The following is a 19,086-nucleotide window of genomic DNA, read 5'->3' as shown; positions in this document are numbered from 1 at the left end:
AAGGGCTTGTTCAAACCGATATCTTGGGTGTTTACCACCCCCCTCTGTCCGCTCACCTAAACACAGAAATGCAGCCACTCAGGGCTGTACACATGCTGTGGTCATGATGCTTTGCAGCCGCAGTGAAAAATAAACAGCATGTAACATTGGGCGATTAGTACCATCACCAACAGCAGTACCTGAAAAGAACATTATATACTGTATATCTTTATCTCCATCCCCATAAACATAATAGAAATCCCTGAAACTTCACAAACCACCACAACCATTTCTTGATGTTCAGCATTAAATTTATTGGTTGTTATGCATGAGGCAACATGGCATAAGACATAACGTTCCCATCCAATCATTAATGCTTTATAAATACTTGGCAAATGACTAAATGTTATGTTTTTCTGTATGTAACAGAGTGCAGCTCTACTAAAGCTTTACATATATAATACAGAAAGCATCTTCTTGGAGACTGCGTTGGCACTCAGCTGGTCTTCAGTATTCATCATGGAAGGGGTATTCTGGGTGCTGTTTCACCCTAGAGGAGACAATAACATCATCAGGGTAAGTTCATTGCAATATATTTATATATATATATATATATATATATATATATATATATATATATATATTTTTTTTTTTTTTTCCTTACTATACTCTTATCTTTCTGTGAAAATTCTACTTCCAAGCTTTGAATTCAGTACTCTCTTCTGGCATTGCTGAGTAATAGCCACACCCCAGGACAAGTGTCCTAAAGAAGACCCTTATTTCAGAGTGTGCTGATTACTGATTCTACTGGGTCTACTTTTTGTGATTTTTGGACTGTACAGTAATTTAACTGCTGAAAGAGGAAACTTCTCTAAATAGGTAGTCTTTTTCTTACACACATCTTACCTAGTAATCCCAAAAGCATAGTTGCCAACATTTTAAAAAAAAAAGAAAAATTCCAGGGACGCCTTTTTGGTGTGTGTCAAGCAAACCACTGTGGCCAGAGAATGTACTTTAATTAAAGATTTTTTAGGTACAGGTATCAGAAGCAAATAAAAAGCCCTTCAGTGCCAATGCTCATCCTGCTAGAAAGTCACTCAGAGCCCATCCTTTGTCTCAGCAGGCTGTCTGCCATGATACCACTCCCTGCACAGTGGTAGAGCTGCTGAAATGTGGGGCATGAGTTCTTTACATCTATTTACTTGCTGGTGGCTGTTGCACTGTGCTAGTTTTATTAATCAGTTTGTATGGAGATGTGCTGACACAATTGCAGAGCTGTCAGCACCCCTCCATTCAAGAAGCCTGCAAGCAGTAGCATGGCGTTGCTGGCAACAGCAGCTAAACAGCTTTGGGCACAAGGATCTCCTGCACTGCACTTTAACAGCACATAGCAGGTAGTAACCTCATTGTACACAGCAGGGAGCAACTCTGCAGAACATAGAACTAAGATTCCAATGACTTTCTAAGTTGCCTTATGGAAATTTTTGAATGCAATTAGGAACCTGGGGTTGGGTAGAAACTTTGCTGGCATTAGGCTTCCCATGGAGGGAAGGAGGGGGAGCAGTGTCAGATCAGAGGCAAGGAGAAGGGGGAAGTAGAGACTGATCAGGAGGGAAGAGCCCCTTGTGCTAGGACATTAATACAAAAGCTGTCCCCATAGCCCTGTTTCCGGGACGCAGCTCAGGACATTGTCATTGTAGGACAACTGACTGGAAAACAGGAATGTCCCTGGAAAATGTGGGACTGTTGGTAATTATGCAGCTGAAGGGAAAAGTTGACAGCCTCTAGCAGGCTTCTTTTATGTCTAAAATGGTTGGGAAAAACAGAAAGGGCTTTAATACAACAAATGTAAAATATATCAAAGATTGTACAGATATAGAAACTTGAGCACCTATATTTAAAAACCCTGTAACTTAGCATATCTCCATCTTCAGTTGTTTCTCTAGGCAAAGTAAGTACTGAGGTTTCCTTCTTATAAACCCATATCTAGAACTCAACACTTACTCTCTAAAAGGTCCATAATGTAGGTTTCTGTCTAGGCTCTCAAGGGTTTTCATGTCTTCAGGTTTTAGTTCAAATTCAAAGACCTGTGAGGAAAATAATATTAAATTTAACCATGGGAATGTGAACTCCAAGCCTAAGTGTACTTTTGAGGCACATATACAGCCAACTTTTCCCATATGTTCGTACAGACTGCTATTGGAAGTTGATCACATTTAGTTGCTATGAGTTAAAATGAATTGGCTGTGTCTATGGAATGTTGTATCTTAGTGTATATTCTTTATGCAAAACTACATCCACAGGATGGTAGATGAAAAAAACAATGCTAGAAATGCACTTTACTTACTTGTAAAATCTAACCTGGATCAAAGGGTTTTCAAGAGGAACTTCTTAAAGATCAATTCTGTTGATCTGGAGGAGATGTGTGTAAAGCCATTAAATATACATGGGCAATTTGCTCCTGGGCCTGACATGTGTCCACCTCCTGATTGATGTTGCACAGTGTGCTTACTGAATCAGTTAGAAGTTAGAAATTAGAAATATTGAAGCCTACAGTAATTTGAAAAACCCCAAATTTTGCAGAGTAGCACTCAAGGAATCTACACATAAGGAAAGTAGATTTTTACAACAGAAAAATCTTTGTTTCAGAGCCATATATTGTAGGTTGGTGTAATTTACATCTTCATGTGTTTAAACACTGGGCTATCAAAAACATTATTAGAGTTATAGTTTCATTGTTTTCACAATAAATGCCATTTCACAACAGATGATAATTCAAGAAGATATAGTAAAAAGCTTTAGTTACCCCAAGGTTTTGCTTGATACGAGCAGGGGTGAAGCTTTTGGCCAAGACCACAATTCCCTTCTGGAGAATGAAGCGCATGGCAACCTCTGCAGGGGAGCGATTGTACTTAGCAGCAATTTTATTCAAAATTGGATCATCAAGTAGGACTGGCAAGCTATGGTCCACCCTGGAGGGAGCATCAATATTGAATATATATTAAATATTTTAGAATTTTTAAAGTTAAACAAACATTTACTAGATGTGGAGCTGCAAAGAATACCAGAGCCCTGAGATATACCCCTATGCAGACCCTTGACTTAACCAGCATATTCAAATCCGGTACTAATTCGACTTTGTACTGATTTGCTTTGGGAACTATCAAATCTTGCATTTATGACCCACATATATTTCTAGTCTTTTGTTTCATACTTGTTTGCCTTATCCCTTGTTGATCCTTTGTTAACCTTTTACAGCATTAGGAACATTAGTTCATCTACCTCCCATTAGCATTTTTTCTCCCACTGACACCAACAAACAGGCACTATTATTCCCACTGACACCAATGAGGGGACACTATTCCTCCAACTGACACCAATGATGGGGCACTATTCTTCCTTGACTGCCAGAGAATTTTTTTTTTCCCACTGATCCCTGACACAGGGGCACTTTTTATTACTACAGACCTTTGACGGTAGGGGCATTTTTTACTCCCACTGACACTGGGCATTTTTGTTGCTACAGACATATTTCTGCCCCCCTGACAGTCTGATGGACAATTAAATAACCCTTTAACAGTTCAATCCCTGTAGTAGTGAATGATTAAACCCCTGTTAGTTTTTTCTTTTGGTTTCAGGTTCTCTTTGGGGAGATTTTCTTTCACCTATATCTTGAGGCACACCAGGAATTGAGATATGATCTCTCCAAAGAAAAGAAAATACTCTTTAAGACAATTTTCACCAGTATATGTGTCCCTCACTGGAAATTTCCTCTGTCTATTCTATTTACGACATCTAAAAATTTTGTTTTTCTCCCAGTGACAGTAGCCATCAGGACAAATACTGTAGGTAAAAGGAAACTCCCCAGTTGGGACATAGACAGCTTTAGAACCCCAATGAGGTGCTAAGCCTTCCACACTTTATTAAGAACCAAATACAATTTGTGATGAATTTTAAATAGCTATAAAATGTTAAGTGCAGAATGTATTTAATAGCAGTGGCATGTCTTGTATCACTGGAATTTAACTTTCACCACGATATACATACTTACCAGTTCCTGTCTCTATGTGAGCCCAAGACGCTGTAAGCCACCAAAACGATGTCCTTGGATTTGCAGTAGGAGTGAAGTTTGTTCTGGTTTAAATATAGATGACACTCCACCTGCAAATTGTAAATAATCATTTTATGCATGGTTAAAACTAGTACTCAAAATATGCATTATTATAACTGTCCAAAACAGGTTGTGGGGAACCCACAGGTCTTGCAGCAGAGCTAAACTAATTGACAGCCTTTTTAATGTCCACCTTTTAATGAAGCTTAGTTTATCTTTCTCAAGACGTCTTCTTAACGTCTTGAGAAAGATGGACTGAGCTTCACTGAAAGGTCAGCAATAAAAACTCTGCTGTTTAGCTCTACCTCCGCTGCCAGACCCATGAATGCTATTATACATGTTTTGGATTTGTATGGATCTCTCTGTGGGTGAGCACCTGGGCATTTACTTCACGCATAGACCGTGGTGGCTACCCTTGGGACCATTAATAAAAGTGTAGACTATAGACTGTTCAGCTACAAATTCACACATTCCTTTGCATTAAATTGGGTCTTGAGATATCAGGTAAGTTTAAAGTGTATATCAAGGCAAAAATAATTAAAACATTTTTTTTCCCCTTCATTCTTTCTCTTTCCGATTTACATCCCCTCACTCCCTTTCCCCCTGCACCATCCCCCTCCCCCCCCCCTTTTTTGTTCCTTTCCCCTCCCCTTTTTCTTTTTCACTGACCACTTTTCCCTATCCTCCTCCCTATTGTTCCCGTTGGGTCCTAAGGTTCCCCCATATTTCTATTGGGACTATTACCCAGCAATTTGAATATTGTATCTTGTTTACTTTCAGCAATTATTGATATACTGACATACCTACAAGTTTTGCCCCCCCGTGTCAGCTGTGAGGGAGCCCCTGTGGCGTCCCTAGCTTGACTGCCATCTGGGCTCTGGTCTCACTTGGGTAAGCAATCAGCGACTCTTTTCCCCTGATTACAATTTATTGATATATCAGTATAATGGATTTTTTGTTTTGTTGTAGATGACACTATATATAACAATTGCACATGTATCTCATTTTAGTATTTTTGTACAAATAAAATGTACATATTTTTTATTATTTTTGTTCAATAATTGGGTACTGTGATAGTCCATTACTCTTCTCACTGGGGGCTTCATAGGGGTCACCCTTGGTTGTTTCTTCCAAATATTAAAAAAACATATGCAGTACAATTCTCCAATACATGCACATTTTCTCATGTTTTACCCCCTTAGAGACCCTGCAAGTAAAGAAATTATATCTGTTAATCAGCCAGAAATGCATTCAACTCTTAAGCCTTGTTGTGGGCTCACAACATACAGCATTTTTGTAGACTGAGTGTTGTCAGCCTGCCTACTTGTCTCTTTACAAATCTACCCAAGGAATTAGACTCTCTGGTCTGTACAACAGAGGGTCTAATAATTCTGTAGTCCACGGTAAAGACTAAGAGGGCTCTTTGAGATAACACAAGGAAGTGTGCCAAGGGCACAGAAGTGCTCTGAATTACTGACAAGGTCAATTGGTTTTTTTTTTGTACTTATCAAACAGATGTAACCAAATGCTTGCGATGGTATATTTAACAGAGCAAAAGGAAGCAAATCAGAGGTTATTGTTAAGGGTTACATACACTTTAACTTGTGTCTTGTAACGCCAAAACCATTGTGTTTGATTATTTTATTATAGAAACCCCACAATATATTAATCTTTGCACCCAGGGGTGTCCTCCACTTTTTAGGACCCTAGCAACACCCCTGGTACTCCCAATACTTTATTTCTAAATCTGTTTCTGCACAGTACCTGGTTGCAAACTGGCTTGTACTTCAGTCCTGGTTTGTTCAGGATACGTTCCAGCTGCCTGCGGTTAAAGTTTGATACTCCAAGGGATCTCACCAAACCGGCATCTTTGCATGCCTCTAGAGCCTGAAATTAAGTATCACCAAATCACAGTAAATAAAGAAAATGATTAAATATAAATGAGCTAATAAATAAGTAACTGTGGCTAATTAATAAAGGGTTACAGCAATGACCAGGCCCCAAGGGACCGTTATAGAAACTGACAGTTGAATTCTGAGTAGACTTATTGAACAAGATAACTTGCCTCCCATTTGATTGTCACTCTGGAAAATAGTCAGCAGCCAATGGGAAATGGAATGTCAGTGTTTTTGATTATGCAGCAGAAGCAATAGATATTGCAATACTCCTTGCATGACACAGGATATTTTTTAAGCAATTTCACTTACCTCCCATGTAGCACAAAGGTCCACATTATCATAGATGAAAGGCTTGTCCTTATCGGAGGGGTCAGATGCTCCACTAGGCTGTACAGGATAGAAAAAACAACAAACCATTGCTGAATCCATACCCAATCAGACTATGCCACTCAATAAGTATTATTAAACTGTGAGTCTTGTACTGAAAAGTTTATTACAGTCTTAGTCCAGACAAAAGCTTTTTTTGGATAAATAGGGGAGGCTATCATATCATTTTGTTATGATGTGTATGTCCCCAGAAGAATTATTTCTTATTGTGTTACTGGAACAGGAAGTAAGGAGAAATCTCTTCCCATTTTTTAGTAATTGAAATGTTGGTAGAGCACTGGACATCACTGTAAAGAATATTGTGGGGACATCTAGTGAAGGCAGCTCTTTCTAAAACAGGTGAATCCAAAAGAGGTCACTGTAGTAGCAATGTAAAAAAAAAAAAGACAGCCAAGAAGTGAAAACGCCGACTAAGTCTAATAGGTCCAGTTCTAATAGGTCCTGTCCATTTCGGGGGCTTACCAGTCCCCCTTCCTCAGGGATAAAGGGTACAAAATAAATATTTATCAGCAGAAAATGTAAGATTAAATATATATGATAAAAGATACATTATAAAAAATAATACTTTAAGACATCCAAGTCAACATTATAGCTTTGGTTGGATTTCCATATTACTTAAAAAACTACCTGTATCCCTCAACCTGGTTCAAGCATTATGACTTTGACTATGAATTCCAATCTGAAAAGTCAAATTTGGTCATTGTCAGCTTACACAGATTACATTTAGTATATTTAAGTCACACTTACATAGTCAACTGTATTTAATTTTGTAACAGAGAAAAAAAAGTACCAATGGGAATTTTAATTATTCCTGTGTTTTAATGATAAAATTTACTTAAAACATCAAATCAATTTTCTAAATAATTATGTAAAAATGATGATAAATAAAAATGATAATTTCTAAACAATTTATTATTCCTTTTTTTTTTCTCTCTCTCTCTTTCCCTATGTGTTCTGTTACCTGCACCCTTTCTGTAGTTGATGATAATTGCTAAAGACTAATGTGTCTTGGACTATGTCTTTTGCTGGTATTATGAGGTTGTGATGTGTTTTTTTCCTCTCAAGCCTAACAAATAGTATTGTTTGGTACACTACCTTTAGTTATGTTTCTGTATTGGTCCATTCTCTTTACCAGCATTAGTACCAGTCCCTGTTATACATGTGTAATGGTTCCTGGGGGTGTTTATATGTCATATATCATGTACACTTTTATAATGCATAATTTTTATTGACTTGTGAATACTCCTATTTTTTTTCTGATGTGTATACCATACACATACCAGTAAAACAATTTTGTATGAAAAAGTTTTCAATAAACTCAGATTGAACGGAAATACTGACATCATATCTCTAGAAACTATAAAAAAAATGGACACCTGGGAAGTCACTCCTGTAACCTATTGAAGTGTATATATAGCCATCTTTTATTTGCTGTTTGGGATACAGTGGGGAATTACAGTCGTTTTACCCTCCCCTTCTTTATCTAAAAACTTTAAAAAAATTGGGCTAAATATACCCATTAACAAATTTGGAAAGCAATTCTATAATCTTGATCAACTCTAAAAAACATTGATGCTTTGAGATCTGGTCACTGCCAAGCTTCTATAGATAATTCAGCATGCAAATGAGCTTTCTTAACCACTGATGGTTAGTGGTAAATGTTTAATTAAAATGTATTGTGTTGAAAGCTTCTTTTTTTCCCCTCTTTTTTTTTTTTATATATATTTTATGTTGCTTTTCAGTGACCTTTGTGCTCTGTACAGTACATCCCCTGCATTCCAATTATCTTTTGTTTCTCAAAGGTGCCTAATCCATAGAAAGGATTTGCTTACTGGAAAAAATGCATTGGGTTTTCTGCTTGCGCGTACATTTTTGTAGCCAAGTCTCATTGTTTTCTGCCAGTGACAATCGCTGGTGGAAAGATTCCAAAGGGCTAAAAAGCCTAGCTCTGTCAGGGATCTTTTGTTGTTAGCAGGCTGACTAGTTATGCATAAATAATCTGTTTTCACTCCATTACTAAAAGCTGTAGAGGATATCAGCAATATTGAATTCATTCTCATCCCAATGGGTAACCATTTTTCTCATGTATTCCAGTAATTTTGGAGAGGAAAAATAAGTTGCATGCTAAACTTCAGACAAAAAGCTAAATACTTGAATATTACAAGCTGCCTAAATATTCACCTTTGTTGTTTACTTATTATTTCTATCACCGCTTTTCCCATTCTTTTCTCCTTTCTTCCTGCTACGTTAACTACACAGGGAGCAAGTGGATATATCCCCAATGGGGGTACAGAGTACTCAGGGAGCAAATGGATATCTCCCCAATGGGGGTACAGAGTACACAGGGAGCAAATGGATATCTCACTAATGGGGGTACAGAGTACACAGGAAGCAAGTGGATATCACCCCAATGGGGGTGCAGAGTACACAGGGAGAAAATGGATATCTCCCCAATGGGGGTACAGAGTACACAGGGAGCAAATTTATATCTCTCCAATGGGGGTACAGAGTACACAGACAGCAAATGGATATCTCCCCAATGGGGGTACAAAGTACACAGGGAGAAAATGGATATCTCTCAAATGGGGGTACAGAGTACATAGGGAGCAAATGTATATCTCTCCAATGGGGATACAGAGTACACATGGAGCAAGTGGATATCTCCCCAATGGGGGTACAGAGTACACAGGGAGCAAGTGGATATCTCTGCAATGGGTGTACAGCGTACACAGGGAGCAAGTGGATATCTCTCCAATGGGGGTACAGAGTACACAGGGAGCAAGGGGATATCTCCCCAATGGGGGTACAGCATACACAGGGAGCAAGTGGATCTCTCTCCAATGGGGGTACAGAGTACACAGGGAGCAAGTGGATATCTCTCCAATGGGGGTACAGAGTACACCGGGAGCAAGTGGATATCTCCCCAATGGGGGTACAGAGTACACAGGGAGCAAATCAGTGGTGGCCGGTGTATATGGGGCCCATCCATGCGTCCGGCCCCCACAGGCTAAAAAAAAGGGTGAGCTCGGGGCGCAGAGCAGTGGAGGAGGAGGGAGGAGACGTAGAAGACAGGGGGGAAGAAGCCGAAGCCGCCGCCTGGTGTGGTCCGGGGGGGGGGGGGGGGTGGGTGGTATGGTGCGGTCCGTCTAATATTAGCATATTAATGGGGGAGCTAGGGAGGAACCAGGGAAGCACTGAAAAGCATTGCTGTTTTGTCTACAAATTAAAATTTTGTCTAAAGAGCTATCTGTCTATGTCACTCACCTTAAGGGAGACAGGCCAGTGCATAAGGAAGAGATCCAGATAATCCAATCCAACATCCCTCAGAGACCTCTCCAGACCTTTGCGTACCATTTCAGGGGAAAAGTACGTACACCAGAGCTGGGGAAGAATAGCAAACAGATTGACTTTCATTTGTGCTATTCATTTACTTTTCAATGCAAAAATATTAAAATTAACCTGCCAGATTTAGCACACAATATTTTTATAGTTATAGGCCGTGTCAACTAGAGCTTCCTGAAATAGAAAATGGCAACTCAAAATGGCACAACTGGTGGTCTCAGTATTGTTTTTTTGCAGACAATATACTGTAGAGAATTTTCTTTTAACGTTTTGCATGATTATGGTATTATTTGGGGTATGATTTACTAAGGGCAAATAGACTGTACACTCTGCAACCACATGTGCTCCAGAGCTTAGTAAATGAGGTAAAGCTTCACTTTGCAAAGAATACCCAATCACATGCATGGAAAATAAAAAAAAAACAGCATTTTTGCTTGCACATGGTTGTATGATGGAAGTTATCAGAGCTTTCCCTCATTGACTAAGCTCTGAAACAACTACACTTGCAAAGTCCACAGTCCATTTGCCTTTAGTAAATCAACCCCTTTGTGTTTCTGTAGACACGCTTGCTTATTAAAAAAATAAATAATTACTGAGACATTAGGGGTAGGGAGGCTAAATATAGCTGGCATAGGAGAGAATAAATTATGAATCCAGCCCTGGTGATTTGTGTAAAAGTGTAGGAGGTAGCTGGAAGGTGTTTTTTCATGACAGGTACTTGTTAACACCTATAAAGCACAAGTATATATGTTTTAGAACAGCTATTTTATTAAAATAAATGTGTAGCCAAGTATTTATTTATATTTACAAAAAGGAAAAAAAGGGAGCCATCTGCAAACTAAAAGAAATATAAAATCAAAGTTTTGAGTTTGCATTTGGCTTTTTCAATTGTAATAAACCCATTGATGCTGCACTTAGCTGGTGCCCCCTTGTGTTTCTTTTTGTAATTTCAGAGATTCGTCCCTGTCTCGGGTGGAATTGCCTACTGAAGTACGACACCCTTCCTATGGGATTTTTATGAAGTCCTAATGAACATTTTATGAACTATTCATGCTACACAATTTATCATTTATCTAGAGACAATTTAATTTATTATTTATTTATTTATATTTGATTACAATGAAAAAGAAACAAATTAACAAATCTTATCATTGTATGTATATTGTATATGAATTCTATATATTTAACTAGTAAACACAGGGCAGCAAAATTTGCTCATTACATGCTCAGGATCTGTTTACTGCTTTGCAGTGCTACACAATAGTTTTGGTTTACTGCTTCTTTTCACAATGAATGTCTAAGGCAGGGATCCTCAAACTATGGCCCTCCAGCTGTTGAGGAACTACACATCCCATGAGGCATTTTAAAACTCTGACATTCACAGACATGACTAGGCATGATGGGAATTGCAGTTCCTTAACAACTGGAGTGCCATAGTTTGAAGACCCCTGGTCTAAGGGGTGAAAAATATTTGCTTAGCTGTTATTCATCAAAAAAAAAAGTATGCATAGGCAAAATAATGCTTTATGGCCACTAGATGGAGCAGAGGAGCATACTTATTTCCTATTATACACAGCGCTATCCAGTGGCCATAATTTTTTTTTCTTTTCATTAAATATCATAATAACAGAAAATATTACCTGAGAACATTCATTTTTGCCCCATTTGCACAATACAAACATGCAGTTTTGAGTGATGAACAGTGCAGTTTAAAAAAAAAACAATCCACTCTTTGTATGGCTGATATCTTTTGTCAATAATCGAGAATTGTAATAATTGAATTGAGATCTCCCTCTAGTGGCTAAACTGCATGTCTCCATGTATTTGATGTAATAACAAAAATATGAAAGGGCAAGCTTGCAAAAATGTGAGTAGCATCAAAAATTCAATAGCATACACATTTCATCAGGGACCTTCCATAATGTCAGGATTTTGACATGTGCCTTATGTCAGGAATTGTCTAAGATGAGTTTAGCACCTCACCTTTCCCGTGTAGAAGAGGTCTTCCCTCTTGACTGTGCCATCAGCAATCTTGGAGCGAATGCCATTTCCAATCTGGCTCTCATTGCCGGTGATGAAGGCACAGTCGATGTGTCTGTAACCAAGGTCAATGGCAACTTTCACAGCTTCCTCAGCAAGACTTTTAGGCACCTAGAAGGGAATGAGAATAACATTTCAGATTAGGCAACACTTATAGCTGGAATGGGAAAACAGGGGCAAAGCCAGAGTAATTAACAATACATTGTGGTTAAAAGTGGAAGATTTTTATTCCTGTCCTGTGTACTGAAGTGTAGGTTCCCTCTCTGTCTTGGTGACCTCTGTACTGGGAAAGAAGGAAATTAAAACATTTTAGAGTTGTCAATGGAACAAGAATAGAGGGGAAATTGTTTAATGAGGGCACCTGCTCTAGTGACAACTGTCTAAAAGAGGGTTTCCTTTCTTTGGAGACATCTCCTTTCACTTTTTTGTGTGTCTCCAAATATAAAACAAAGCAAAATCTCTACTTTTAAATTGTATACTCTAGCGAGCAGGGCCATCTTATTGCACTATATAAAGTGTATCTAAAATGAAAACATCTTAGATCTATTGATTGAATGTAAATCAAATGCCAAAACTTTTTTTTTTTTTTTAAGGTTTTGGATGGTTTTTATTTCTCCCCAGGGAGATTTACCTTATTTATGTGTCCAGGTGACCACTGTCCAAAGTAATATAAAACTCATAACTTTTAAAACTGCAGCAAGTCAGTTACTTACAGCCCCTATAATTTCATGCATCATCTAGCCCTTTCTTGCCCAGCCTGACTGTCCCTGGCCCACCCCTTTACTGCACTAAAATTCAGTTATTTCAATCATGGAAGCTCAGCATCACATGGGAGTGTAACCTAAAATGGTCTACATGCAGACGGTGCCTTCCTAGCTACTCCCTCTTCTCCAAACTGATATCCACCCATCAAGGCTTTTTTTATTATTTGTAAAACCTTTCCCAATAGCCAGTCCATTACTGGCATCAGGACTGAGGGCTCTTGAGAGGAGTACAGAAGCGGGGCACTGTGATGTTTTCAGGTAGCACCCTGCCAGCCCCTTCCACCGGCCATAATCTACCTGTATTGCATAGAGGATCACAGAAACCTAGTGATGGTGTCGCTAGGTCCAAAATAAGTTATGTGATCAAAAAAGGAAAAGTTTTCTTTCAAAACTTCATTAGCATGTTGATGAGGGTGGGGAGGAAGAACTGGGGAAAGCAAAATATATTAGAATAAACTTCTAACTCTTCTATCCTAAAAAAAAAGAAGAAAAACCTGGCTTTAGGTACACTTTAAAATTGCTTTTATAGAACAAATCTCAACATTCTGTCACTTCCTTATTTATCTTCAGGCCCAATATATTGGTAAAATTACAACCTCCTTAATTTCTCACAGCTCTGAGATCTGTCACAATATATTACTCGTGCAGTTGCAAACTGCATTTCTCTAGCCTTTATTTAGGGAAAGAAAACAACAACCAAAAAATGAATAATGATAAAGAATTGTGGCCCTACAGCATCCACAGTGACATGCCTCTATCCCTAATATGCATACAAACAAAACTAGGATGGAAAATTAATAATACTCACATCAGGAGCAGCATAAGTGCCCAGTCCTAGGACTGGCATCATGTTGCCATCATTAAGGGTGACACGGGTTTCCTTGGTGAGAGTCATTGTTGCTTCACTGGGGGAGTGTGAGGGTTCTAAGCCCTTTCCAGGCTTTATATCCATCGCTAAATGCATTGATTAGGTAACACGAGTAGGCGTGGCTACTAATGACAAGCTAAACCCCTTGTCCGAGAACGCAGGGCAAATTGAAAAAAAAAAAAAAAAAAGCTTAACTAGGTTTATTGAAATCTGCAAACTCATCAGTGGATTTATAAAGAGAGAGAAGTCTAGACTGGACAGGGCGATTATGGCTGATAGACAGCAATTTGCTGGTCCTTGGCACCAGGTCAATAGTGATGGCAGAACGAGGAGGTAGAAGCTGCTCCCACCGCTTCTGAGGAACGCAGAGCTCTCCGCTGCACTGATTCGGAGAACCAAATCTGGTCTGACAGCTCTGTATCCCCAGAATTTTTCTGCAAAAGCCGCCAGGTTTACTAAAAGGGGATAATGCCAAAACTGTCAGTTCAGACAATAAAAAAAAGAGAGAGAAAAAGAAAAAGAGAAGGTGAGGACTACCCATCATCTCGACACACGCTAAACAAAGAGAAATTACTGTGCAAGTGTTTTTTTTTTTAATTCACTTTTTTTATTTCTTTAAATATTAGTTTGTAAAATAAACACTAAACAAAAAAAAAAAAAAATCCATGCTGTCTTATGCAAAAGGGGTTTTTATACTGTTGATCAATACACAAAAGTTTCATATTGTCTGAAATAATGGTATTAAAGTTAGAGTAAACTCCCATGCATGAATTTTACCTATAATTAAGCCTATAATAAGGCTTACCTATAGGCATGGTAAATATCTCCTGAACGTGCACTGTTTACTGGAGATAGTCGCTGTAGATGCAGCTGGTAACGTCACCGGCGCATGCGCTCTGAAGGAGCGCCTCACCGATGCCATTCCTTCAGAGTCCTGTGAGCCCTGTGCCATAAACAGTAGCTCCAGCGCGCATGCACAGGAGTGACGTCATCAAGGCTCCGGCCAATTACACAGCGGGAGTCCGCAAACCCAGAAGCGATGGAAGCACTTTCAGCTGGAGGGCTTCGTTCTAAGGTAAGTTTGTAAGATAAGTTTCACATAATGTGGCAATATGTGATGCATACTAGTACATTATAACATTGCAGGTTTTCAAAAGAAAAAAAAAATGCCAGCGGTTTACTACCACTTTCAGAATGGTTAGTGGGGACTGGTGAGCAAAATTTTCAAACGCACAGTTGATTTCCTGTCTGGTACCCGCAAAGAGGAGAAGTACCGTTCATCATATTGGTGTCTCTTTTAGCCTAAAGTTGGAAACACACATTTAGTTTGTTTTTTGTTTAAGCAGTGAGTTGAACGATAAAAAACTCACAGATTCCTGTATTCACACTAGCGATTTTAATACAGGGATCTCTCCCACCACGATATTCTAATCTGACAGCAGTGACTCCCACCGTCAGAATACATTGATTTGCCAATGGTTGCTTTGGGTGAGACCTAGAGCCTGAAGCCTGGCCATGAGCTCCAGGCTCTGTCAGAAAGAGCCTATTTTTTGCCTGGAGGCAAGAGGGAGGCTCTGCCGGAGCCAGAGGGAGCCCGGTTGTTGCCTGGAGGCATGCGGAAAGAGATGGAGTTCTGATATGGAGTACCAGAGGTTTCTCTTCCACAAGCCGGGGACTGTGAAGAAAGCATCAAGAGAGACATACCCAAGGAAACCCTGTATGGTACTGTGAGTTTTGTTTGCTATTGAAGACAGGGGTCGCTACATAGATACAGAACTTTGGGTGCAGTCCTAACTCCTAAGGCCCTTGTTCTGTATTGCGGTCTACCTGGTTGGTTTCTGGTTTTGGAGTCTGCTAATCTATCTGCCTACTGTCCTAAGGGTGTCCTGTGTCCTAAGCATCTCTCCCTGCATTTTTTGCTTTTGTGAGCAATAAACAAACCTTGTTTATTTTAGAAGTGACTGGCGCCCATCTTTTCTGCAACCATACACACACACAATTCCTAAGAACCAGCACCCTGATGTAAAATGTCAGCCCTCCCTGATACTGAGAGTCAGGGGGCACTACATGAATTTCCTTATAAAATCTTCCTTCCTCCTACCTATGCTGAATAGCCTGCCCTGTATAAAGAAAACGAGGGGAGGCCAGTTAGTTCTTACGCTCACCATGATCTAGATGTGCTAAGGATATGAAATGCAAGTCTTTAGGTGGATATCTTAGTAATATGCATGCCAATTTTTGTTTTTGTAGGTCGTGGTGAATTATAGTTAGAGCCAAGGTTGCTCATCCCAGGTTACTGACACCTTTTCAAAAACAGCAACAAGTGGAATGTGCACAAAGCATTTTGGACATAAACCACAAAGATGAGGAGGAATTTTTAAACAGATTAGTGACCATGGATAAAAGCTGGGTATATATACAATATCTAACATAAGTGAGTACACCCCTCACATTTTTGTAAATATTTTATTATATCTTCTCATGTGACAACACTGAAGAAATGACACATTGTTACAATGTAAAGTAGTGAGTGTACAGCTTGTATAACAGTGTACATTTGCTGTCCTCTCAAAATAACTCAACGCACAGCCATTAATGTCTAAACCGCTGGCAACAAAAGTGAGTACACCCCTAAGTAAAAATGTCTAAATTGGGCCAAAAGTGTCAATATTTTGTGTGGCCACCATTATTTTCCAGCACTCTTAGGCATGGAGTTCACCAGAGCTTCACAGCTTGCCACTGGAGTCCTCTTCCACTCCTCCATGATGACATTACAGAGCTGGTGAATGTTAGAGACCTTGTGCTCCTACACCTTCCATTTGAGGATGCCCCACGGATGCTCAATAAGGTTTAGGTCTGGAGACATACTTGGCCAGTCCATCACCTTTACCCTCAGCTTCTTTAGCAAGGCAGTGGTCATCTTGGAGGTGTGTTTGGGGCGGTTATGTTGGAATACTGCCCTGCGACCCAGTCTCCGGAGGGAAGGGATCATGCTCTGCTTCAGTATGTCGCAGTACATGTGGGCATTCATAGTTCCCTCAATGAACTGTAGCTCCCCAGTGCCGGCAGCACTCATGCAGCCCCAGACCATGACACACCCACCACCATGCTTGACTGTAGGCAAAACACACTTGTCTTAGTATTCTTCACCTGGTTGCCGCCACACACGCTTGACACCATCTGAACCAAATAAGTTTATCTTGGTCTCATCAGACCACAGGACATGGTTCCAGTAATCCATGTCCTTAGTCTGCTTGTCTTCAGCAAACTGTTTGCGAGCTTTCTTGTGCATCATCTTTAGAAGAGGTTTCCTTCTGGGACAACAGCCATGCAGATAAGTTTGATGCAGTGTGCGTCGTATGGTCTGAGCACTGACAGACTGACCCCCCCCCCCCCCTCCCACCCCTTTAACCTCTGCAGCAATGCTGGCAGCATTCATACATCTATTTCCCAAATATGGATATGACACTGAGCAGGTGCACTCAACTTCTTTGGTCGACCATGGCGAGGCCTGTTCTAAATGGAACCTGTCCTGGTAAGCCAAGGTCAGTTTAAGGGTATTGGAAATCTTCTTATAGCCTAGGCCATCTTTATGTAGAGCAACAATTCTTTTTTTCAGATCCTCAGAGAGTTCTTTGTCATGAGGTGCCATGTTGAACTTCCAATGACCAGTATGAGAGAGTGATAGAGATAACACCAAATTTAACACACCTGCTCCCCATTCACACCTGAGACCTTGTAACACTAACGAGTCACATGACACCAGGGAGGGAATATGGGTAATTGGGCCCAATTTGGACATTGTACTAACTTTTGTTGCCAGCGGTTTAGACATTAATGGCTTTGTGGCGACACCAAATTTACACTGTTCTAAAAGGCTGTACACTCACTACTTTACATTGTTGCAAAGTGGCATTTATTCAGGGTTGTCACATGAAAAGATATAATAAAATATTTACAAGAATGTAAGGGGTGTACTCACTTATGTTAGATACTGTATATGATCCTGAGACTAAAGAAATTAGTAAAACATGGAAACATGCTTCATCACCAACCCCCAAAAAGGCTAAGGTGCAACATTCATCCAGCAAGGTCATGTTGGCAGCTGGTTTTCCTTCAAATCTGCATACTTCTATGATATTAAAGGTCTGTTTCACACTCATATGAGAAGTGTGTAACCATAGGAGGTGGATATGTAGAGAAGGAAGAGTCAGTGGACTAAATATCAGATCCCTAGCACATCGGGATCTTGGTGAGGGTAAGCACTTATTGGCCTCATCTCGTAGCTGTGTAAATACCTTGGTTTTTAATCCGCTGCAGTCCACTTACATGATCTAGCAGCTTTGAATTCCCTGTGTCAGGCTGCAGGTGAGAGGAGGGAACATGACAATGGGGAGGCAATGGAAGGTGGCAGGTGACACTATGGCTCCGAGAACTCACAGCCGTTGTCGAGTGCTGCCTTATACAGGGGACTGTTGAATCACGTGATTACACCAGATTATATTCTATAAAAAAGGTATTTACAGTGATATTTTTATACAGACTATGCAGCATAGGTGGGAAGAAGAGGGAGGCAGAATTTTTAGGAATACTTGGAATTAGACCACTTTAAGTCTTCCCTGCTTAAAGCCTGGTACACGCTATGTTTTTACTGTATTTTGTCCCATCAATTTTTCTTCTGACAAGTGCTCTAGTCCCTGCTGCAGAGAAGCAACCCCATAACAGGATATTACCACCTCCATGCTTTACTGTAGGAATGATGTTATTTGGATGGTGAGCTGTATTCGATTTCTGCCAGATATATTCTTTGGTGTTGAGGCCAAATAATTCAGTTTTAGGAAAAATGGATGGGGCAAAATACCGTCAAATTCATAAGAAAAATCTGCTGCCCTTTGCCAGAAAGTTGTTAATGGGAAGAAGGGTTACTTTCCAACACGACAATGACCCAAAGCACACCCAAAGCAAAAATGACCACACAGTGGTTAAAGGATTGTTTATGTTTTTCGTGGTATTCAGGAGAGCTGGTGATCTTGTAGGCAGATATGGTTTACTCTCCACTCTGTAGGTGGTGCTGTGTTGCCAATCACTTTACAGAGGGAATGGAAGATAAGAAGAGCCTTGTTCCATTAAGCCTCCATAGGTATCATCAGGGGTCCAGTGGTCCAATTGGACGCTGCAACACTGGATTACCTCAGCAGCCTTTTTAGTGGGGTCATTGCTAATAAATAGCACTGACCACTGCAGTTGGCGCACACTGGCAAAGTTGATATAGTAAAGACAGAATCCAAGCTGGATAAAGACAGCACATCTAGTCCAAGGGAAAGGTTCCTGATAAGGAGGGAAATAATAGGGATACCTCTGCTGGCCCCGCTAGCTCTGGGACTTTAGAGCTGCAACAAGAATCTTGCCATTGGTCTTACATGTAATGCTTACACTGCTACTCCTCTGCTAACAGCCACCCCTCTCTGCTCCAGTTATATAAGCCTCATTAAGGTAACAAGTATTGGCACTATTCTGCTGTGTCACTAACATTACATTAATAAGAGCTTCTGCACCTGTGATGCCTGTGTCAGTGAAATTCTGATATTTGATTGCTTTGAGACTTTTAGGATAGTACCTTGCCACTGTTCGCCACCTGTTATTTGTTACTTTAAGTTAACAAAATATTAACTGTTCTACTCTCCTTGGTCTCGGTGT

General features: G+C 39.9%; 1 protein-coding gene across 1 annotated transcript; it reads right to left on the bottom strand.

Moving 5' to 3' along the window:
* Positions 1 to 278: 278 nt before the first annotated feature.
* On the bottom strand, positions 279 to 13,608 carry LOC309553530 (rho crystallin). Its single transcript, XM_082254777.1, has 9 exons — positions 13,330 to 13,608; positions 11,701 to 11,868; positions 9,640 to 9,756; positions 6,298 to 6,375; positions 5,855 to 5,977; positions 4,031 to 4,140; positions 2,786 to 2,951; positions 1,984 to 2,066; positions 279 to 529 (listed from the first exon to the last, which is right to left on the bottom strand). The coding sequence occupies exons 1-9, from the start codon at positions 13,483 to 13,485 to the stop codon at positions 487 to 489; spliced, it is 1,044 nt and encodes a 347-aa protein (XP_082110903.1). The 5' UTR covers positions 13,486 to 13,608; the 3' UTR covers positions 279 to 486.
* Between the last annotated feature and the right edge of the window lie 5,478 nt (positions 13,609 to 19,086).

This window comes from Pelophylax lessonae (assembly GCF_965119305.1).
Source record: "Pelophylax lessonae genome assembly, chromosome: 4".
NCBI lineage: Eukaryota > Metazoa > Chordata > Amphibia > Anura > Ranidae > Pelophylax > Pelophylax lessonae.
Note: the sequence above shows the minus strand (reverse complement) of the source record. Positions and strands in the feature narration are given on the sequence as shown.